Consider the following 24,904-nt stretch of genomic DNA (forward strand, 5'->3'; position numbering starts at 1 on the left):
GCATTGATTGGCTGAATGGCCTCATCTTGTTCATAAATGTACTTATGTTGTTATGTTTATATTTTTTGAGATAATCAGTTCTTTCCTGAACTAATTATTTTAGTCAAGTTAAAAGCACTTACATTGATTGATAACCTGAGTCTAGGATTCTGTTTCAAGTAAATTGGTTCTGAAGAAATAATAAAACATATCCCTTGGAGTATCCATCATTATTAAGTTCTTTGTTTCAGAGTAACAAGGTTGGTGAGTAATTTAAAAGTTTGGAAACAAGAAGAACAAGGCGAAAGTGACATTTGTCTGGAGCACTATATTTTAGAATGAGATTATACTACAGTAGTGGTAGTACAGCAGTGCTGGCAATTGAAATATATGTACTGTGTTATAGCTACACATAATGTCTTTAAAATGCTCTTGACAAAGCATCACATGCACACAGATATTATAAAGTAAAAGATTGATGAAAACAAATATTGTATATTACCGCCAATATTCACGATATCTGTGGAAATATCTTTAAATTGAAAGCTATTGTCAAGCCCCGACTTCATGGATGTGTAAAGACATACAAGAAGTGATTTTTTTACATACAGATGTAGATGTACTTTAGGCTTGTCACACATACACAAAAAAGTGACGGCACTGACGTGTCGTTAGTGTTTGTTATTTATCATCAACCTTCTCAATTCCCGCTATTCAAAAAAACATCTTCTTTTATCAGTTTCAGGCCTTGGGGGCTTAAGAAATCAAAGTAACATCTCCATAGCTCCTACAGAGTTCATTTCTTTAAAACGTGAAATAAACTAAGGAGAAACACTAGTGCCTTTAGGCAAATTCCATTTTGTTTAGATATAAAGGCTCAGCACTCCAGATTCACATGTGTTAAGGCTCACTAAGTAGCTTGGGAGCACAGACTCCAGTGATGTGTTTAGGAAGGATTGTTTTGAGGCACCCACTTAGTTTATCTAATCTCTGGTTAAACTGCTTGTGTCAAATAAAGAAAAGAGGATGGTTGAGATGGTCAAAGGGAAGCACCGAGAGAGAAGGAAAGGTGTGGAATAGCTGAGGCCTCTGTTAGATTTAATCACAACATCTTCAATGAATAAAAGTGCCTGTTGTCATTGCTTTGTCCAGTCCGTTCTCCTTACAATTCCACCCACTCATTGTTGCAATATGCATGAAGCATGTGTGTACTGACAAGCCGGTTGAAGTCAGGTGCAATTACCAGAGTGAGAATGTTTTATTTCAGTTTGTGAGAATACAGTACATAAATATGCAACCGAGAAGGATCGACCCTCATGTAAATATCTTTAAATCACAACTGTCATAACTGGATACCAAATGGATACACTGAGGGTTATATTTGAGATTGCAGTAATGCGATTTCTACCTGACATAGCAGAAGATTGTGGAGTATCTGATACATGCAGGCGATTTTTCAGTCTTGCTAACACAATGCACTGTGTTATTGTATTTAGGTTACTTTACAGTGTGAAACCCTTAGAGTTTAGCAGTCTGCCATTGTCAACATGCACCTTTATTTTCATGCATTGTTGCTCTGTTATCAAGATGTATTGCCACAAAACATCTATTATATACAACCTCTACTATATTTGTTTACTGGCATGGCAATATTAATTTATTGAAGTTTAAAAATAAATAATTTATGCTTCCACATGACTGGCTTGGATTTCATATCAACCCCAGGAACTGTATAGTTTCTCCAGGGTAGTCATTGTTCTAGAGTTATGATGGCAATTTTTTTTTTTTCATAAACATACAGAGTTTCCAATTAGAACCGGTCCCTGAACTCTGTCTAATTGGCTCTTAGAGGACCCCAACAATTCAGCAGCAACGATGTGGCTTGGTAACCTTTTCTGTCTTTACTCAATGTTCAGATGTGTGCTCTGTGTCTCTCATTCTGAAAAATGATAATGCATAATAACTGTTTACCAAATAAACCCCTTCTTCATTTATTTATAGCATACTGAGCACATGAATGCACACTTACTCCTACCAGTGATACTGAGCAATTAAATAAAACATAAGCATATATATCCCTGACTACTTTTGGAAACGTTTTGCTTGTTTGACAGAATGTAATAGGGATATTAATAGCATAATAAGCTGGAGTAAATACTGAAATATGATTTAATGTTAAGACAATATTTAGCAGATTTGCTATTCCTTGTATTGGCTTGAGCTTCTAATCCAAATGTATCCTTATGTATATAGCATGTATCCATATTGAAATACATTTTAATTATAATTGTACATATTAGTCTTAAAATGCATTGTATGTTATTATTTTAAATACAAATTATGCAACATGTAGTCGTATTTTGAAATGTGTAAAATATTATTGCATTAGTGTCATAGGATCTTAAAGAGAGATTTTTAGGTTGTGCTTCCTGATTTTCTGTCTAATATATACAAAAAACAAAGATGTATTATAAACCTAATTGAATGTATGAAATTTAGGATGCAGCATTACCATCATAAACTCACATGTAAAGACTGCTACTAAAAAGACCAATCTGCGCCCCTGTGTTTAGGTTCTAATGCATGTATCTGTCATGACAACATTAGAAACTCAGCACAATTCAGTTGCTGGGGTTTGGATTACAAAGTCCAACATAACATGCTGGTACAAAACATTTTAATAATAATGTGCTAACTGCTTTAACCCTTTGCGGTCCTATGTCGGACAGGGTCCGACATCATCAAAAAGACGTAAAACACAGGTCTCTAGTCGTTTTTTCTCCGGTAAAAGCCAAGTAGAAAAGCTGGTAGAAGCCAAAAAAAAAGAAGAAAAAGGGGGTTTGTATCTGAGCAATACACATGGCCCCGGCACCACAGAGATAACACGGACATAAACAAACAAAATATCTGCTTCTGCATCCAGCGCTCAATCAAATATCACAGACATTTTCAGAGCTTTTTGAGATGTTATAGTAATAAAATAATGACTTGGATCGCATTATTGAGGAGTTTGATGATAAATAATAAATATATTGAAAATCCAGTTTCTACAGAAGTACTGTTTGCAGCAAAACCTAAGGTTTATAACCCCAAGGTGTTTTTCTTGGGGAGTCTGTTCCACTTCTCTACCCTCATTTACTATTTTGATACTACATTTTTGTGACCAGCATTTAACACTTTACATCTGTTGACACAACATTTCTAAGTTTCTGCTGAGTTCGATATGAGGTGTACATCATTTTAGATATCCTGGGTGGCTGAAAGCGTGCTGACCTTGCCCACAAGCTTTGTGTCATCTGTGAATTTGACACATTTTCTGATTGTCCCCTGATCTATGTCGATGAAACAAGCATGCACCCTGCGGCTCCCCACTGAGTATTCACCCAACCTTGGTTATCTGAGAATACTAGGTAGAGGCAAACGCTCTCCCTGATAGTGGCATTTACAAATCCTGTTAATGCTATCACTCCACAATCTGTGGGGTTGTTCCAGTTGATATATGGGAAGTTGAATTCCCCCATGATTATGGTGCCCCCTTCCTTGCATGTATCTCTAATGTTATTTTGACCCAGATGTATTCGCATATGCACTGGGTTCCACCTATGTCCGTCTTATATAACATAGCAATATGAGCACATGATCCAAGTTAAAAATAGTCAATTAGTCGGTTTAGTTTCTTTTAAACGAAATGGAGCAGAGGAAGCATATGGAGACCCTGGGTATTGTTTGTCTTCCAAAGCTGGAGTGGTGGCATTGTTATGAGTTAGGGCCTCAGGCACATGTTCTGCTCAGATTAGATTGTATAATATGCCTGGATGTTGCTGTCAAAATACTCTTAGGTGTGTTCCCAGAAAGGAAAGCATTGCTTTCAACTTTCTGACTTCAATAAATATATGAGAATGCAGATTCCTCAAGATGCCCACAGCGTCAGGATATCTATTCTATATAAATAGCTTAAAATATCAATGGAAAGCAATGGACTCTTCTTCATACTGCAATGAAGTCTAACTTTGATCACTCTGAGATTCTGGAACGTGGCTCCCAGCCAGCAGAACATAGATGTAAATCCCATGTTCACACTGACCATACAATCTGAAACATTCACATCCAGTGGTGACATTCATTCTAATTTCACAGTTTTTTTTTTTAACTGTGACATTTTAGATCAGAAATTAGGACAATGCAGGGTAATTGATCACAGAACATTATTCCCATCTCAATACAGGGCATGGGTACTGTATTATGTTATGGGAGTAAAACAATTGGATTGCTGCTTTTTGGTTTTCAAACTGAGTGATATGCAATGTTTTTATGTGAGCTGTCCAAGTGTATTGCAGATCAATAACCAACAGAAGGGAGCGACTCTACTATGTAAGCCAGATGAAGAGCTGCATACTGCTACTGGAATCGACCACATTCAAAATCAATGGGTCATGACCATGAAGAATTATTATTATTATTATTATTATTATTATTATTATTATTTATTTCTTAGCAGACGCCCTTATCCAGGGCGACTTACAATCGTAAGCAAATACATTTCAAGTGTTACAGTAGTAGGCAATTAGTTGGTCTGTTCTTGTAATGCTGGGTACAATTAGTGAACCATGTAGCAGCTGAGGATCACAATTGGAGTAGATAGAAAGATACAATGCCCCCTCTACAGAGTGGAAAAGGTTTTTGTTTTTGTAAAGAGATGAGTTTAAGATTTGTTTTTTTTATTCACAAACTCTCATTCCAGTTAGCTGATTCTCTGCTCCTTTGGGCATTTCAGTAATTACTTTCTAAACTCTTGGATTCATGAGCCATATCTGGAGCTGTGTCACTAATCTTTAGCAACTGCCTCAAGGTCACTCAAAAATCATCTCTATGATTCCCAAATATTACGATAAAATTGAGACCAGGGCCTCAACGAGTGCAGAGCCACCAGCGTGAAATGATTTCCAATACATCAGAGTATGTGTTAAAACTTCATGCTGATATTGGACTCGGCTCTCGCCAAGATAAGCACCAACTAAGACATAGCTTATTTTACTGTAAACTAATGTGATCCATCTGCGTTTCCTTCCATCTGATGATGTAGATATACTTCTGCCTGGTGTTGATGGCTGAAGTGTAATGCTGGCTCCAGGGATCAACCACAGTGCGGCCTCCCTAGCGCATCAGCATGACAACCGTCTGGACTGAGCTGAGTACTTCTCTGGTGTCTTCAATGGGCACTTTCCATCTTTGGTGTTTTGTCGACTAGCCCACAACACCTTAAGAGGGCTCGATAGTGATTCTGGTGTCCCAGCATCACTGCATCACTGGGTAAACTTGGACTCTCCATCCTCGCTGTTCCGCTTCAGCAGCTAGTTGACGTACCAAAGTTTTTTCCTTTCATACGCCTCATCCACAGCATCCTCCCATGGCACTGTTAACTCTACCAGATGAACAAGGCATGCTGATCCAGACCACAAGACAATATCAGGTTGAAGGGTAGTGGTGGCAATCTCCGGTGGGAAAATAAGCCGTTGTCCAACATCTGCCAGCATTTTCCAGCCTCTAGCAGCTTCCAGTTGTCCTAGATGGGTTTTGGTTTTAATACATTTTCTTGGTGGGTGCTCCCCTGCATGGAGGAATGTTTTTCATCTTATGTCATATATTGCTGGCATTGGTGGCAACATGTTGGTCATGCTGCGCTTGTCTTCCAATGCTCAGGCCAAACATCGCACCTGGTCATCCTTGGCTAAGACCCACCTCACATCTTGTCAAAATGTGTCTTAATTTAGCTTTGCGATTAACACAAAGGACACCACGGATCCTCTTCTACCCATAGATAAAGGTTCTGTGGTGTTGGGAGAACATCATATGTTGACCTGATGAGGAATCTGATCCTGCTCTCTTCCATTGTCCATATATCTTGCCAGCTGATCTTGCGTTGATCCACACTCTCCCATCTCGTCCATTCTCCCTGCTTGGCCTGGCAAACTGCCTTTACACCATGTTGTGGTGAATTCTGAAGTTGAAAAACAAAATTGCAAATCTCCGAAGTAGACTTTCACTAAGTTTGTTATTGTCCTCGATACACTGAAAAAATCAAATTCTGCCCAAAGAAGCTCATGTGGTACTGAACCGTATGCAGAGATCTGTGTTTACTGTGTCCCACACTGTTTACTCAGAAGCTCTTGGCCATTTAACCCCAGGTTTGTGCCTGTTGAGGTTCTTTTCTCTCCTCTCATCTATGACAGGGGTGCTGATATCCTGTGAACTTTGCTTCCTGTCGCTGGCTTTCATTCGACTAACTTGACTGACTCCATACCTGCAGTTGTGGGATACATTCAATGCTTCAGCTTGTTCTACAGAGGATCATTTGGATTGAGATCGAGGGACTGTGTGGGGAATGGCAGGTGTGCACATTCTGGTTCAAGTTCCTCAGAACACTCACAGATATTGTTGGCAAACCATTACTTGAAACACATCTTGTCTATCAGGTTAAAGTGAAGCATTGCGGAATGCAGCTAATTGACCATGATGTTCAGATATGCATGTGCATTGCTTCTACCTTACAAAGGAATAACTCCACCTAGACCATGGCAGCAATATATTGACCACATCAACCATGGCAGCAATATATAGCCCATTTAAATCAAGCACCAGCACCTGGGGTAGCTGGAATGAGCCAGTCAAGCAAAGGGCTCCGGGTCACTGCCTCTGTTGTTTTTTTTTTTTAGCTAAGAGGGTTGAAAGAAATGCTTGTTGTTGCCGGTTCATCAACGTGCAAAAAATAGAAATTCAGGATGACTTGATAAGGTACCACACATATTTCTAAAAACACTTGGAAGTGTTTGAATTGGCTGTGTTACTATACTATAGATGTAATGAAATGCACTCACCAGCCTGTGCCAGAATATACTCCTGGGATCTCCTCCCTATGGTGTTTCCAGCTGTGCAGTCATACTGGCCAAAATCCTTATCAGACATTGGAGTGACCTGCAGGAAGAAAATGGAAAAGGACACAGCTACATACACGTCTCTCTTAAGATCATCATTGCAGCCTTTCACTCATATTCACACAGCTCAAAAGGAAGCTGGCCTATTGATCTTTTAACCCCATATGCTCTAGATGCTCACATTTATATATATATATATATATATATATATATATATATATATATATATATTCACTCTATATAACAGTTTTATTGTTTTATTGTTCTTATTGTATTGTTCACATGTATTGTGTGTTGCTACTTTTAATATTTATCAATGTTTTATCTATGCAAAGAGCTTTGAGGCGATGTATCTTGAAAGGCGCTATATACACATTGAAGATTTATTGATCGAGATATTGTAGCTTAAAGAAAGTTTCTTATTCATGTTCTAATAGAAAATAAATATCATGGAAGTAAAATGCAATGCAATAAAGCTTAGAGGAATACATTTTTTTTTTTTTAAAAAAAGCATGATAAAAAAGTATCATTTTTGGAGCCTTGTGAGGAATGAGATATTTTATGTTTTAGCTGGTGACGAATCAAGATTTTTGCACATGGCTGACAGCTATGCCACTGACCTAGACTTAAGGGCTATGCACACCGGGAGTGAAGCAAACGCCATGAATACAGCACGAGTACATAAATAAAAAAGGTAGCTTGTCTTGAAAAGAAAATACTGTCTGCTTTTGTTCCTTTTGTGGAGACGAAATAAAATAAATAAAACAAAGAAATAGTCTGGGTACACCACACCCTAAAAAAATGACATTTAATAGTACATGTTTATTTGTGATCTGGTTTAACATGTAAATCATTCAAAAAGAATACATCTATACATTTCTTTGTAAACACAGTTTTAATAAAATCGTCAGTTAGTGTGTGAATGTGGTCAACATTATTAAAGCAAAGAAGCATCATTTTACAGAAATATGAAACCAGTGTGTGGCGCTCCTCATCATTTTGACTAAAAGTAAGGTGAAATAAAGAGAGATAGACACACCATCAATTTCCAGTTGTTCTGTTATTTCTTAACATATGGCATCTTTCTTTGTATTGTCTTTATAACCACTGACACTGGCATCATAAAGAACATTACATTTTTCGACTTTAATAATTAAATTCTCATTGATGTCCATTTCTCTTTTATTTCTGTGTTCATTTCTGTGTGAACGAGACAGTGACAGTCTTATAGCCTCTCCTTCGACTCTGCCCGAGTGATGATGTGTGTGTACAGAAATATGGAAGGCTCGCACAGACAAACCGTTAGTTTAAGACAACAAGGCAATTCTATCTTTGGAGTAAGGGGGGAGTGTGCATAGCAGCTACAGGAATATAGAATAGTAATGTACACCTCTTCATGGTGCCCCTCCTCCCCAAATGAAATCTGCTCGGACAGTTGTATTGGATTTACCGCTGTATCATGTATAAAGTGCTTCGCTGCCTCGCAAACAATAACAAACTTATGAAAAAACGTGAGATTCCATTGCACGGCTGTGAGACTCTCAAAATTGTGAACGGGTATACCTTGAGACTTGACATCCATGCCTGACTGTTTCTACAACATGGTGCCCTGTCTGAACTTTAACTGTAATAATTACTTGAATCACTTGTTTGTTATTACCAAGCACACATATTTAGGAGAGAGCCTGTGGATCAGGGAACTAACAATCACACACACTAAATGTACCATGTTAAACTTCCTATCTATGTATCTATTTTAGAATACATACAGTGCTCCCCCTTTATAAGATGGCCCGTTATACTGCGGAACAGTTTATACGGCAGTACGGTCATGGCTCCCATTTGCCCCATAATGCCATTACACTAACACTAGTATGCTCATTATAAGGTGGAACACAAACAGCACGGTCAATTAACTGTGGCTCCCGACTACAGCGTTATAAAGGCTGAGCACTGTATATGTTTTTTTCAAAGTTATGGCAAGGCAACGTTTTGAATGCCATAGAGTTCACAAATTGTTTTAAAATTTATAAACTTGTCATTAAAAATGATTGTCCGAAGGGGATATACAGTAAATTTGGTAGAGTCTCAAAAAACAAAGGTTGTCCCCACTACATTGTTTATGTGCACAGTTTAACTCGTGGAGTGCAGCTGACCTCTAGGAGGGCTCGACCCTCTGTGCTGTATATTCTGATATTGCCCAAGCTCTCAGTCCTCAGGACCTGCTTGTTCCGTCTCCACTCAATGAAGGCCAGGGGGTTGGCGATGACATCACAGCTGACATTGATAGGGTTCCCCTCCCAGGAATAATATATTGTTTGATTGGACTGAAACTTTGGTGCATCTGAAAAAAAATAAAATAAAAACAAGTAAAGCTAATTTTTTGTAAGGGTTCTCCACAGTGACAGCACATCCATTAAGTTATACTGTGTAGAATTCTCTCAGTCAATCAGATTTGGAGTTCAGATGTCATTAGCCCATTGTTAGTTGCCTGCTACACTAGAAGATCTTCTTACTGCTGTTTATATACTGTAATTAAAATAGGTAACAGTATTTTGTGTAATGTTATACCAATGTTATACCAACTTCTTTCTTTTTGGCCAATTATTTAACCTCTAATTTTCTCCCCAATTTACAATATCTAATTATGTTTCCTAACTGCAGCAATTCCCCACACAGCTCAGGAGAACTGAGGGTTCAGTGAGCGTTCTCTGATCCCACAACCAAGCCAATTCCTTCGCTTACACTCTGGAACTCAAGAGTGGATGTCAGCAAGCTACCGGCCTTTGGAGGAGGTGTCTGCTCACATGGAGCCTTGCCATTAGAGGCCGCTCTTGTGCAATGAGGAGAAACAGTCCTTGCCAGTTCTGCCTCCCTAACCTGTGGGAGTGGCAGAGTCAACACTAAGCTCTCTCCGGAATCCTTAGCGAAGACCGAAGACTTCGTACTGCCAGGATGTGAAACTGCACTCCCCTGACAGTATGACTCATCCTGCACATCACGTGGCTGTGCTTTATCTAGGTGAGCCACTCAGGGACCGATGCAAACTTCTTTTTGAGTGTATTTTTACAAAATATGAAATATTCCAGAAAGCATTTAGGGACCTGAATCTTTAAAATGAGGACTGTGTGTTTTTTTGTCATCTTAATTCTGTTTTCTTTTCTTTTCTTTGTGCAGGAGGTGGATTTCTAAATCAAGTGCTGTACAGTATGCTTCAGCTTGGAAGAGGTGCAGACAGGAATTCATTGTTCAAAATGTAAACAGTATTTTAGCTACATGTGAAAACTTCCACAGGCCGCTTTAAAGACTAGCTCACTATTAAATGCAATAGTAAGTTACAGTAAATCTCTCTCTCTGTCAATCCAGAATCCTTCTTAAATACCACACTCCTTGCAAAAACTATCAAGAGGAACTGATGAGATGTCAAACTGAAACAGACTGAGTGAAATAATTCCCAGCTCAGAACAGCATTCATATGGGTCATTACAAGGCAGGCAGGATTTCATTATAAAGTGCTAAGTTGATGTTGGTAATAATTAGGTTGTTACATTTGATCTGAAGACGGGGACTTTATTACATTGATGTCTTTTTTATGGTTGATTGCAGGATTGCATTTAAAGGATTGATGTCTGGTTGTTTGTCACATTTGCAGGCTTCTGGTTTGAAACATAGCTCCATAACTAAACAAATGAGTTTCATTACAGCAGTGCTGATCAGTTCTACAACCCTTGCAGTTCACAGCAAGAGCTTTTTATGCATTCATAAAGTCAATGCATTGCAGAGTAAACATGTCATTTCATTTCAGTGGATTCCACAACATTAACACAAATTAAGACTACATTAGCTGACGGCATGCCAGGTTATCTCATACTGGATAACCGCTCCTGTAGATACAATTATGAATATACCACTCAGTGCTTTATGCCTTTAAATGCTCATTTTAATTATCTGTCAGACCTATTGGATGTGCCATCATTTAGTTGTAGCTTCAATTGCACGATACAGTACGTACATAAGACAGATATAAACATGCATATGACTAGTGAGACATCATGTATTGTCAGGGGAGTTTTTTTATCATTATTTCAGTGTAATATACTGGAGCTTGTGCTTGTGCCAGGAAGTCTTGGCTTCAAATACTTTCAGAGCAACTGTCTCCTTTACCTTCCGCCCTCCCAGATGGAAAGAAATCAGCCTGTTGCAAATGTTGCAGTATACATGCAGAAACATTGCTGCAAACTTGACTCATGAGTCATTTTAATCATGCAAACAATCGATCTGGCAACTTCTTATGCCAAACCTGATGCCACATTGCATAAGCAGCTTCTGATAAAGCTTGGATCGCTTCCAACTATAAATCTGAATAGAAGCAGGACCCCATTAGAAGATCTTTTAATAATATCACCACAATCCACAATGGATATATGAGAAGACGACCCTGTCAATCCCCTCATCTGCGTTAGAGACTACTGGCACCCTCCAGAACCTGCTTAATTCCATTGAAAGCTCTACAGAGTTTATATTAACTTGTATTCATCCACCCACCCCCTTGTATTTACATCATCCCCTCCCTCAAGCCTTTGCAGCACACAGAAGGATGTACTTACATTCTATCTCCAGGTACATGCCCTTCTGGTGCCCTCCGATCCTGCTCGCTGCCTCGCAGTTGAACCAGCCTGAGTCGGACAGCCCAACCCCCGAGATGGTCAACGCTGACGTGCCGATCCGTCCCCGCACCTCCATCCGGCCATCCAGGCTCTGGGAAGAGAGCAGCGTGCAGTTTAGTGACACGGGATACTATTTTACCAAAAATAATCTGTTGAGCGGTGTAGAGGCTGATACCAGTTCAAGTCTCTGTACAGGGTTCCCTTTTGTGACTCAATCATGGTGATGCAGGTATTTACAGATTCACAAAATGTCAGGTTTTCAGTGTTTAGTGAATGGGTGTAGGAAAGAGGTTCCAGGAAAAAAAGGTACTGCAGCTAAAACAAAGCATTATTATTATTATTATTATTATTATCATTATCATTATCATTATCATTATCATTATCATTATCATTATTATTATTATTATTATTATTATTATTATTATTATTATTTAATTTCTTAGCAGACACCCTTATCCAGGGTGACTTGCAGTTGTTACAAAATATCACATTACAGATAAGAGCAGCTATAAAGTACAGTAAAGTCAGTTAGAAAATAAGATGAAATTCAAGTAAAAACAAATAAAGACAGGATGGAGTGAGTACGATACATGGATAAGAACGGCTTCAAATAAAAGCAATTACAAAAACGTGTATACGGATCTACAAGATCTACAGAAATCTACAAGATATAGGAAATAGTTATAATTAAGAGCAGTAGGAGAATACAGCAAGGTACAGTATGGAGCAGTTCAGTGCAAGTACAAGCTGATGCACTTACAGGTACAACTGGGTGCCAAATAGTCCAGTATAGTCGAGAGTTGTAAGGTTTACAGATGCTGTTTGAAAAGGTGTGTCTTGAGGAGGCGCCGGAAGGTGGTCAGGGACTGAGCAGTCCTGAAATCCATGGGTAGGTCATTCCACCACTGAGGGGCAAGGGTGGAGAAGGAGCGGGGGTGGGGGGGTGGGGGGGTGGTACAGCTAATCTGCAGGTGGTGGAGGAGCGGAGGGGACGAGAGGGGGTGTAGGGAGAAATGATAGTCTGGAGATAGGAGGGAGCAGAAAGGTCGAGACAGCGATAGGCAAGTACAAGAGTTTTGAATTGGATGCAGATAAGGAGCCAGTGGAGGGAGAGGAGCAGCGGTGTAGCACGGGAGAAAAGGGGAAGGGAAATGATGAGGCGGGCAGCAGAGTTTTGGATGAGCTGTAGTGGATGGATAGCACATGGTCATGCTCTGTCAATCAGGGTTGGAGAAGTCTTGAAAAATAATGATAACCTGACAGCTTCTTAGTACAGGGATATGTTGATCATCAAGCAAATCTATTAAAAATGAATGTACTACACTGGTAGTCATTGGTAATTATATTGACTCACCACCAGATGGAACTCTGGAGTTATTTCAATTTTTTCAACTTTTTGTCATTGTTTCTGGAGCTGGATGGATACAAGTACATGCATAAGCTGCTCTGTTTCACTGGGTCGGACAAGTATTAGAGCTTTATTTTTATTAGCCCAACTTAATCTGGTACACTATTCTTACTCACTTGTCTGATGACAGTAATTTACACAGCTACAGCATAGACACATATTTTAAATTACAAAAATAGGATAGCTAATCTACAGTTTTTAATGATAATTTATTGCTGCTGTCTAATAAATGTATGGTTTTTCGGTGGCGGCCTAGCTTGTCAGTTACATAAGTATTTTTGCATGTTACTGATTCGTCCGGTACTGAATGCTCCCAGAGTACTGTATCTAAACTCTGAATAGCATATCTTGTATTGATAATATTACTTCAGTTGTCACGATGAGGGACTGAAGACCAAATATCAATTTTGTCATCTGATTTTAAGGTTGGTATTGCACTACTATTATGCGATTGTAGATACAAATTGTCTTTATCCTAAATTGGTACTTCTTACCTCTTAGTGTATTTTCAGAGAATATTGATGTCAAATATCACCCAAGAAATTACCTTTCACAAGATTTGCAATATCACCTGATGCTACAAGGTGAAAATGCAGGTGACATGTAAAAAACAGAGTTCCAAAGATAGATTCCAAAGATATAATACATGTAAGAGTGAACTGCAGTCTCTTGGTTTCAAGGCAGATGGATATGGAGCACACACACAGATGGACAGAAGTCAATAGCAATACACATCCATTCAATATGTCTGCAATGCAGCAAAAACATTCCATAATTTGCAGCATTCTTTGACCGTTTACATTTTTTTAACTAAACTCCTTTGCTGGGAATGATTGATGTTCTTTCCAATCACATGTACTGGCTCAGATTGAGTGCAGGAAGGGAGAGGCAGCACTGTGATCCTGTGATCTTTTAAATAGGCTGCCATAGCTCAGAGGCTGACACACTTTCACTAATGCTTTCCTGACAAAGGATCATTGAAAAGGTTATGCCCAACTCAATTGAGCTTGCTTTAAATGCATACCATTTTTGGTAAGCAATCTTTTCTTATAATTTAATGATCTTAAACTCAAGAAATTGCAGTTAGACATCCATTAAGTTAAAAATGAAAAAGACAGAATGGTAATTTTACAACACATTTTTATTTTTATATATATATTTTTAATTAAAACAGATTTGGGATTTCGCCAGTGCCATTTTTCCAACCAGAGCTAGGAAAATATCACTCCATTTTGAAGTCTGTACACAGCTGTCTTCTTGAATTCAAGACACTAGGATGCACGGGTATTCAATTTTAAAACCAGACTGAATACACTCAGGATTTATTAATCTCACTTTGAAAGTGTTCCTTTTCTTTCTTGCTCAATTACTCTACTAACATATGTTTCATTTTGGGAATAGAAAACACTAGTTTCTCCAAATCTCAGACATCATTTATCTGTATGGTGTTCACCAAAGCAGCTGAAGCAGATTTGCCAGACAGCAGCTATTTGAAATGGAAAACACATAGATTTGTATAAAATCAACATTGCATTACATTATACACAAATGCACCCCGGAAGGTCTGCAAGAGGCTAGGTTCGACAAGATAGTTAACAACTTAGGAAAGGAAATGGATACGAGAACAGAGAGTACTTTGCAAAGGACTAGCACAAGATCTGCAGTTATCAAAGACATGGAGCTCCAGGTTTGTGTCTGTGGGGTGAGCAAAGTGAAAACGGTTAGGGGTTTGAAGATTCATCAAGGGAGAATTAAATGCTTGAGGGGGAATGGAGAAGGGCCTTGCATTGATCAGTACTTTTTATGAAGTCAGTCAAGTCAGTCAAATGAAATCCAGCCACAGGAAGCAAATCACAGTTCACAGGATATCAGCACCTCTGTCATAGATGAGAGGAGGACTTGCATAAACACAACTAGTGATGAGCCTAATGATCCTTGTGAACCTGGTCAGATGACCCAGTGTAAGACAGAAAAAAACGGGCACAAACCTGGAGTTAAATGGCCAAGAGCTTCTGAGAAAACAGCGTGGGAGACAGTAAACACAGATTTCTGTTTTGTGTTGGAAAGGGTAGGTAACTAACTTTTATAAAGACCAATTCAAATTTGCAAAGAAGTTATTCACCAGGGAGAAAAATGGCACACTAAAAGCAACTAAATCTAAGCTGGAGAGATACCTCGCGGAAACACACACAGATTCAAAAAGGCAGGAGCCTATGTTGATTCCTTCAGTCATCCCACCTATCAATCCACAAGAATACCAAATGGAGGACTGTGCACCTAAGTGGAAAGAAGTAGAGCAAGCTGTGAAAAAGGCAAGGGCATCATCATTTCCTGCGCTTAATGGAGTTCCGTACATAGTGTACAAGAGTGTCCCTGGTGTTCTATGAATCCTGTGGAAATTGATGAAAGTAGCATGAGAAAAACAGGTTGTACCAAGAGCATGGCGCTGAGCAGGTGTGGTCTTCATACCCAAAGAAAAAGCTTCTACGAGTATCGGTCAGTGTGATCTGGCAGCAAATTCAAACAGTTAAAAAGGAGAGGAAGGAGCTCCATGTGACATTTAGCTAATGCATACGGTTCAGTACCACATGAACTACTTTTTGCAGCATTTGATTTTTTCAGTGCAGCAGTGCAAGGGTTGAAGAGCATAGACAGCAGCGCTTTACCGGGAAAACTTAAACTCTGGTGATTTTAGTTTGGTCTACTGCCAAGACTTTTGTGGCCACTCACTGTGTATGAGGTTTCCATGACAACAGTAGAGAAGCTGGAAGCGTTAATCAGTTTATACATCAGGAAATGGTTAGGAGTTCCACTCTGTCTCAACAGAGAGAGACTATATGGTAAAGGGATATTGCAGCTGCCAGTCTCAGATCTAACTGAGGAGATTAAGTGCTCTAAGGTTCGATTGGAAATTGCATTGGTAGAGTCACATGATGAATGTGTGAGGGAGGCAGCACCTGTGTTGAAAACTGGAAGAAAGTGGGTGGCAAAGGAAGCTGTGGAAGATGCAAAGGCTGCCCTTCGTATCAGTGATATCATGGGGCAAGTATAGCATGGAGAGGAGGCTTTGGTCTCAGTTCAGCTCCTCCTACATGGCACAAAGCAGCCCCAGCTGAATGGAGGAAGCTGGTAGTCAACGAGGTGCAAAAGCAGGATGAGAGCACAAGATCGGCTGGCGAGATCTATGGACAATGGAACAGAACAGGATCGGTTTCCTCATCAGGTCAACATATGATGTTCTCCCATCACCACAGAACCTTAATCTATGGGTAGGAGAGTGGTGTCCTTTGAGCTCATTGCCAGCTACATTAAGACACATTATGACAGGATGTAAGGTAGTCTTAGCGAAGGACAGTTTACTTGGCGTCATGACCAGGTGCTGCGATGTTTTGCCTTAGCATTGGAAGACAAGCACAGCATGACCAACAGGTTGCCACCAATTCCAGCAATATATGACACACGAAGAACAACATTCCTCCATCCAGTGGAGCAACCACCAAGAAAAGATATTAAAACTAAAACTCATCTAGGACAACTGGAAGCTGCTAGAAACTGGATACTACTAACCTTCAACCTGATATTGTCTTGTGGTCTGGATCAGCATGCTTTGTTCATCTGGTAGATTTAACAGTGCCATGGAAGGATGCTGTGGATGAGGCGTATGAAAGGAAAAACTTTGGTACGCTCAACTAGCTGCTGAAGCGAAACAGTGAGGATGGAGAGTCCAGTTTTACCCAATGGAGGTGGGTTGTCAGTGGTCAAGAGTTGCGATGCATAGTGAAGAAGTTATCTGAAGCAGCAGAGAGGAGCAGCAACTGGCTCTGGATGAGACGGAAAGATTCTGGTTAGGGACCTCAAGCACAGTAGAAAAAAAGCAACATCAATGGAATGGAAGGTAAGTAAGCTGAGTTTAGCTGAGTGGGGGACGGAGGAGGGTGATGCTGAGACGCCAGAATCACTGTTGAGCCCTCTTAAGGTGTTGTAGGCTAGTCGACGAAACACCAAGGATGGAAGGTGCCCACTTGAGACCCCAGAGAAGTACCCTACTCAGCTCAGTCCAGACGGTTGTCATGCTGATGCACTAGGGAGGCCGCATTGTGGTTGATCCCTGGAGCCAGCATTGCAGCCGTTGTGTGTGCTGATGCACCAGAGAGGCAAAATAGGCTGACAGGCAGAAGGATATCTACCAGACGGAAGGAAACGCAGATGGATCACATTAGTTTACAGTAAAATAAGCTATGTCTTAGTTGGTGCTTATCTTGGCAAAAGCTGAGTCCAATATCAGCATGAAGTTTTAATACCTACTCTCATGTAATGGAAATCATATATTTTTTTTAAAAAAAAGGTTCTTTCCATGATAGGATCAGGGATAAGAGTGTCTGCTAATAAATAAATAAATAAATAAAATAAATAAATGATTAAATTAAGTTTGTGGCAGGGTGGGAGCCACAGCACATGCAGTCCATCCAATAAATCCAAGACAAATTTCATAACTGAAGCAAGCTGTTTTTTATCCTTTTTTCATGATCGACTATTACTTTTGAGTTGTCAGTTTTGTCAAAAGACTGCCAGAAAGTAAAAATGGAATGTCGTGTCATAATAGAACTCACTGTGTCTACTGTAAGCAGCCTGGGAGGTAACAGGTTATTAGGAGATTGCTGTCTCCTTCACAGATGTATTTCAGGAATATGAGATAGTGGCCTGACCGCTCTGACCTGAAACCACAGAGCTGGTGCAGCAGTATTGAACCATAAGCCACAGATACTGCGGCTAATGGAATGGGTTCACAGTTCCTTTGGGGCTGGCTCAATTTCAGTGAAAGCCAGGCTTTGTATTAATAAAAGACAGAACAATTAATAATAATTTAGCATGTGTTTCTTGTGCAAACCCTCTTGTTCCTCTGGATTAGCAGGGCCACCCAGATATAAATTTGTCTTGAGTACTCCCATGCGAATCAATGGTGGCTCAGCTCTGCTCATATCCTGTTGGACATTTTAATATATACTATATATATATATATAATTTATTTCTTAGCAGACACCCTTATCCAGGGCGACTTACAATTGTTACAAGATACCACAGTATTTTTACATACAATTACCCATTTATACAGATGGGTTTTTACTGAAGCAATCTAGGTAAAGTACCTTGCTCAAGGGTACAGCAGCACTGTCCCCCATCTGGGATTGAACCCACAACCCTCTGGTCAAGAGTACAGAGCCCTAACCACTACTCCACACTCTCTATATAAAGCTTGTTATTTTGTTTTTCTCTGTATTGAAAATCCATCCTTGTGATACATTGAATTATACAGTAACCCTTACTAACCATATCACACAACAAGGCTCTGAGTTGAACTGTAATTATCCTACACAGTATCGATTTTGAAACCTTCATTGTAGCTGTGGTTCAGATTTAAAGAAACGAATATGCTCCAGCAGAAAAACAAATACATTACTCATGCATAAATATACATGGCAATTCATGAATGCAATGCAGTGATTATACTGTAAGCAACAGGACTTGCCTTGTTCCCTTGCAGCCATGCAAAGAGTTTCCAGGCACTGTATATTAAATGAAAGGCTCACTGAATGTCACCTCAGGTTGATCATGTCTGTCTGTCACACTCTACAGGGCGAGCATGATAACCGCCTTCATTGTTCAATCTTCATCAGACTTTTATTATGCACTCCTAGTCTCCTATAGTATCCTAAATTGCATTTGGCTCTAATCTGAGAAAAACAAGATTTTTTTTTTGAATATGTAAAACCTCTCAGGTACCGTGAGTATTATTATTATTATTATTATTATTATTATTATTATTATTATTATGGGGTTATGATAAAACTCTGTATGTGCGAGCAGGGTTTTGTTCACAGTAGGCTTGTTGTGGTCTATTCACATGATCTAAATACTAACTCTGTTTAAATCATAGATAGGGGCATTTGTTATCTCTGGTGTATTTCTGTCCTATTTTAATAATGTATTTTAATAATTTATACAGCATTTATTGAATAGACCTCTGTCTGGAAGTTTGATTGGATTGTGCTGTAGAACAGAAAATCAGGTCTGTAATGGTTTTCACTGAATCTACCCTTTTGTCGACCGCTGCAGAAAACACTTTTCTGTTTCAAAACATACACTATTGAAAACTAATAACACTGCAAAGTGACATCATACATCAAGGGAATAAAAACGTACTGTACAACAAAAATGTGATTATAATTCTGCAAGTAAACACAAATGCAACAGTACAATTGGTAATTCCACTGTGAACATTTTAGCAAGCATGGAAAGACTATTGTAACAATACTTTTTTCTTTACAATAATGCTAAATTATTCCATTCATTCCCAAGGCTGGTGGTAATGTATTTAAATTAAGAAAAACTATACAATTCCACTGCTGTTCCCTGAGTTAGACTCCCTCATGGACTGTTCCTAAAGTGAAAATAAATTCTGTTTTTGAGGTTCATATGATATAAAAGCAAACTTTACCATAACATAGCTAGAGGATTTATAATATTATTGGCCTTAGACTTGCTTCTGAGGCAGTTTTGCAGCTCTCATACATAATACATATGTGATACAGAAATACTGTCGACAAGCTAGTGAAACTATGAAAGCATAACCTTGGACCATTGTCCTTTCCCTAAACTTAAGGCCAATATAATATAAATATGTATTGACCTTTATGTTAACAAAACAAAGCATCCCCATGTCATATTCTAGGGGGACTGTCATCTCAGTTTGAATGGTTTTTAAACATGAACTACAGTAAAACAGACATTTTAAAAAGATCTGTAGCAGTGCTATGTCCAGAGGTTAGAAAACATTGCCAGTCAAATGGTTAATTTCTAATGAACACCACTTGCCATGAAACTTTATTGACAGAACCGTATTACTGTATACAGTAGTGTACCAACTATAAAGATGGTCTGTATCAATAATATGGCGAGATGTTACAACAAAATTAAATGCTAACTAAACTTATTTAAGGGAAACAATAAGAGAGAGAAAAAAATATGTTTTATGTGAATAATTTGTTTTAGCTTTTGGTGTTTTCAGAACTGGAGTAATTTGTTAAGAGAAAAACTCCTTCAAGCAACCTTCATAAATGAGAACAAAATTGGAAATCAATGTAAACTAACAAGAAACCTTAAAAAGAGACTAGTAGCTAATAAGAAAGTGGATTTTCCAAGGTTCACATAAATATATAAATCTTACAGCCTATCCTTGAATGTTGTATTGGCAGGCCTGTAAGGCAGCTGACAGTTTGATTGTGTTTATCTTTCTCCTTCACTCTGATCCTTTCACTCACCTAGTCCAGAAAAAAACTCTCCTGCCAGCCATAAACAGAGATGCCACTTGTACTGACTTACAATAAAGCTGAATCTCTGTTTATAAGAAAAACTGTCACACTCAGTCACTGCCTGGGTTCTCTATTCAGCCACTGTTGCTTTTGTTTGCTGTTTTCAGATCCACATTGCCAAGTGAGTGAGAGGAGAATGAGTGTTTGTTGGAGAACGCCTGTGTATCGGAGATCAGTGAGCCTAGCTGCTCAAGATACCTTGTCATTTGCTGGCAATTCCGTTATCTTTCAGAATCGAAAGATGGCTTTCCTTGCATTCAAGCCATGTGAATGATTCACTACTGTGGTGCAGGGATGGTTAGGCACAAGCCTTGATGCTTCACCCATCTGCAATAGTAACTTAGGTGATACCTAGGTGATGCACAGTGGAGTCCTGGCACACAACAAGCCAGAGGGAACACCATATAAAGACTATGCCCATAGGGGGAATTGTTGAAACCCATGTCATATATTACCTATGACTGTTAACATCACAGAGCGATGCCGTGCTAAATGGATTTAGGCTTCAGACACACAGCTTTGTAGCACACCTTTTATGATATGGATATCCTGCCCGAAAGCAATCTTTGTTTTGTATTTTGCAGCGTTCATTTTGCTGAATTTTTTTTTTTTTTTTTTTTTTAAACACCATAAAAATGTGGGTTTGCATTAAAACACAAGTCGAGAGTTTGCTTTTTCTCCCTCCCAACCATCCTGATCTCTCACACCCATATTAGAAGCTACCTCCCCTAATTACACTCTTCTGCTTTTGTGCATCAACCAAACATACATAGGTTGCGAAATGAGGTCCCAGCAGGCCATGGCAACTGATTAATCAGCCCCTCAGCGCTGTATTCTCTTATTCATGAAGGACACACTGTACCATTAGCTGAGGATCATAGACAAAATGCAATATATGTAAATGAAGGCTCTGATGAAACACAGATTCTTCAGAATTTAACATGTAGACATGATCAAAATTATCAGGATACAGAATGAAAATGAAGATCAAAATTCTACAAAAGAAAAGTATATATTACACTTAAAAATACCGATTCTGAGTTTGTATTTGATAAACGCTCATACTCTAAAGATTTCTACACAGCACACATGTACAGCAGGCAGTGAAGGGTGATGGAAGGCTGACGTGCAGAGGGAATCTGAATTCCTCTCTAATGTCATAGCATCTTTATATGATATAACCAATTAACAAACATGGGGCTTAGAAGTGTGTTCATCTTTATGCAGTGAACTGATGTTATGTGAACGAGGGAGGGGCTACGAAGGTTATCACACAATTCTTGCCCAGCTCAAGAAAGGGGTATACTGGTGGATCCCAATCTGAAGAAGTGGAGCAAGCCAAGACTGCTTGCTTTACAATCAGTCCTCAACCACTGGATTTTGATTATGATTAAAAAATGTATTTATACCTCCGCTCCCTAAAATATAGCATTGCCTTTTGGAATATATTTCATTTTCTCATTTAAAATGTGTATAAATCACAGAGCTGCTTCATTTTTTTTTCTTGTAGTATCTAAAGTAATCACTTTGATTAAATTGATTACTTTAGATACTACAAAAAAAGTTGAATCAGCTCTGTGATTTTAAATGAAAAATAAATAAGAAAATCTATTCCAAAAGGAAACCCTTATGCAGTGGTGAAGCTGAGCAGTGGCGGGCTCTACTGATGGCTGTAATAGTTTAGTCTGTGAGGGAATGTAATTAACAGGAGTCATGTTGTTGTTTTTGTTGTTTTTCATATACAGCTGACACTGGTTCAATAAGGGCTATGGGCTGCTATATACTGCGCAATAACAACTTATTTGTGACAGGGGTGTCAAACTCAGTTCCTGGAGGGCCGCAGTGTCTTCTGGTTTTTGTTTCACCCGAGCTCTCAGTTACTTAATTGGTCTAATTATTTGATTAACTGGACACATTTAACACTTCTCTCCAGGTCTCAGAATGTTTCATAGGTCGAATACCTTGAATCAACAGCATTTTTGAAATCATCAACTGTAAAATACCTTGAAAAATATGAAATATGTCCAATTGAACAAATAATTAGATCATTTATGTTAATTGAGAGCTTAAGTTGGAATGAAAACCAAAATGCCCTGCAGCCCTCGAGGACTGGAGTTTGACACCCCCAGGTGTATTATATAGTTAAAATGTGTTTATGCTTTATGTGCTGTAGCATGTCATTTCCTTGACAGGATTCTTAACTCCTTAACATAACGCAAAGCAGTGTCTAAACAGAAATGATGTCCAGATGAACAGTAGTATAAATTAAAGCTGTATGATACACAACATGTTTGTAGAGGAGACATTTCTGCTGATGACATCTGAAAGTTAACCACTGCCACTGTCTGTTTTATGGTCTGCCTGTAAACAGTACATGTATGCCATTTAAACAAACCTTCCCCACCTATAGAAAGCTGACCATGGCCTTGATCTCTATGTCCTAGGCCAAAGCTTTATGATCAATCACCTCCTAGACATCAGACTAGTACTAATGGGCCAAAAGGCCTCCTTTCGTTCTTATATTTCTGTATGTACTTATGTTCTTCTCTTAATGTACAATGGTATTGTATTGTATGATAAAATTACTTTCATCACCTTGTCTCCATCTGCAAAGGTTTGCCCATTGCTCGGCCTCCTCCAGGATATCTCTGGGACCGGTTCCCCCTCCGCTGTGCAGGAGATCTGGGTCTGGCTGCCCTCCACTGCGCTCACGTTCTTCAGCTGGGTGATGTGGGGCTGAACTGGAAAGGGAAAAGGAGAGGAAGAGGAAGAGACGTAATCCACACATGCACTGCAATGACACAAACCCACAACCACTTAAGCCATCAGTAACGCCATGTTTAAACACACACAGATTATTAGCATTTATCTAATTTCTCACAAAACTAGTTTGACAGCTTGATATCACAGATGCTACACTGTAGAAATGAAAAAAAGCAAGAGGTTCCACTCCAGGGAAAATGTCTGACTTCGTAACATGGCTCCTGGAGGAACATGGCACACAGCACAGGCAGTTAATTGCTTAGTATCTTAGAATTCCCTTCCCGCTCAACACTAAACGAGTGGACTCTCTAGCTTTCCTTTCCTCTCTGCTAAGGCTGAGGGACCTCTGACCCTTCTACTCCATGCCATACACGGATGTCTGCTCCCCTTCCCATGACTGACAAATAACCACAACAAATGAACTCAGCAATACCAAACTGCAGTCTGTTCACGTGCAATCCTGGACTTTAACAAACACACAGCCCTGTCTTGTCTGTGTTGGCCTTTGCCTTTGTATTTTTTTCCAACCAAAGCTGTTCCTCTCCTCTGTGTGGTTCTCTAAGTCTTTAGTGAATTGCGATACTTCAAAGAAGCAGGACACAGGAGTTTAGCTGCTAAGCTGCTTTTTATTTCTGGTCCTTCTTTTCAAGATTTCCTTTGCACACCTTGTCTTCATTTTTATGAGCCCATCATTTTAACAAACTGCTTCGATGCCAAATAATTCCTTAATACACCCAAAACTTGCTTTGATGAGAGAAATCAGATACTAAATAAATAAATTAAATAAATAAATAAATAAACAAATCAAAATAAATAAAGAGTGTATTTCAGACTGCTAGAAGTATATCTTTTTTTTAACCTTGATATCCCAATATAAGGTTTTTGTGTCTTTCTGCCATCTTCACAGAACCACCATTAGCAATACTGTTCTCTCACTTGCAGCTGCTATGACTATATATTGCTGGGCTGTGTCAGACTTGCCTGGAATCATTCACTGCTTCTGTTCTTTGGTTGACAGCGGGAAAGTGAATCTTTAGTCCTCAGTATACGGGCTGCTGCAGTGAGGCGACACTTGCATTGGGCATTTCAAATTTGGTAGAAACCATGGGGTAGAATTGATAACAAAATGTTGATCAAAAAAAGATTGTAAATATTCTATTGACATTGCCAAAGCTTAAGCCAACCTTAAGCATCATTTGGGTCATTTATGTTTTTATGAATCGTCTCGAGTTTCTTTAAAGTTTATGATGGCCTTTCTTGCTACTTTTTTTTTTTTGCTGGACTCTGCCTTTTTGAAAAGTACTCTCCATATAGGGCAAGAAGAACAGCTATTATAGCTACCATATACAGCATAACATATACCTCACTGCATTGTTATGTGCAAGTCTCTTTACGATTGACAGGCACAAGTAAAACCAGATGCTGCACTTGTGATGGAAAGCTTTATGTACACAAACTGCTTCAACAAACATAGGGTTACAGTAATTATTCACAAATGATCCATGAAATGATCCAGGATTCTGTCTGCATTGTAGAAACCGACATTCACTAGATGGATGATTATTTGCCTCCATGTGACTATTTCATGACTGCTTGATAGAGGCTCTTGTTTGAACAGCTCTTGGCAGCCTCCTGTTTACATCCACCACCACTGACCTTCCTTGAGGGGATCTGGAAGCAATTAGCAGCCCTGGCCACCTGAGTTCAGAAAGATGCTTCAGTCCTCTCATGAAATCTTTGCAGATGAAAGTGTGATGCTGCACAGCTGAGGAGGGAGGGTGACAG

General features: G+C 39.1%; 1 protein-coding gene across 4 annotated transcripts in view; it reads right to left on the reverse strand.

The window, feature by feature from the left end:
* Positions 1–24,904, reverse strand: part of LOC117407087 (neural cell adhesion molecule 2) — a 276,877-nt gene that overhangs the window by 36,638 nt on the left and 215,335 nt on the right. For all 4 annotated transcript variants that reach the window (XM_059029424.1, XM_059029425.1, XM_059029423.1 and 1 more), the window contains exons 8-11: positions 22,952–23,097; positions 11,519–11,669; positions 9,068–9,255; positions 6,855–6,951 (exon numbers count right to left, since the gene is read on the reverse strand). In XM_059029424.1, the coding sequence (XP_058885407.1) occupies positions 6,855–6,951; positions 9,068–9,255; positions 11,519–11,669; positions 22,952–23,097 (582 nt within the window). The remainder of the gene's footprint in view (positions 1–6,854; positions 6,952–9,067; positions 9,256–11,518; positions 11,670–22,951; positions 23,098–24,904) is intronic.

The sequence above is a fragment of the Acipenser ruthenus genome, chromosome 8, assembly GCF_902713425.1.
Source record: "Acipenser ruthenus chromosome 8, fAciRut3.2 maternal haplotype, whole genome shotgun sequence".
NCBI classification, from domain to species: domain Eukaryota; kingdom Metazoa; phylum Chordata; class Actinopteri; order Acipenseriformes; family Acipenseridae; genus Acipenser; species Acipenser ruthenus.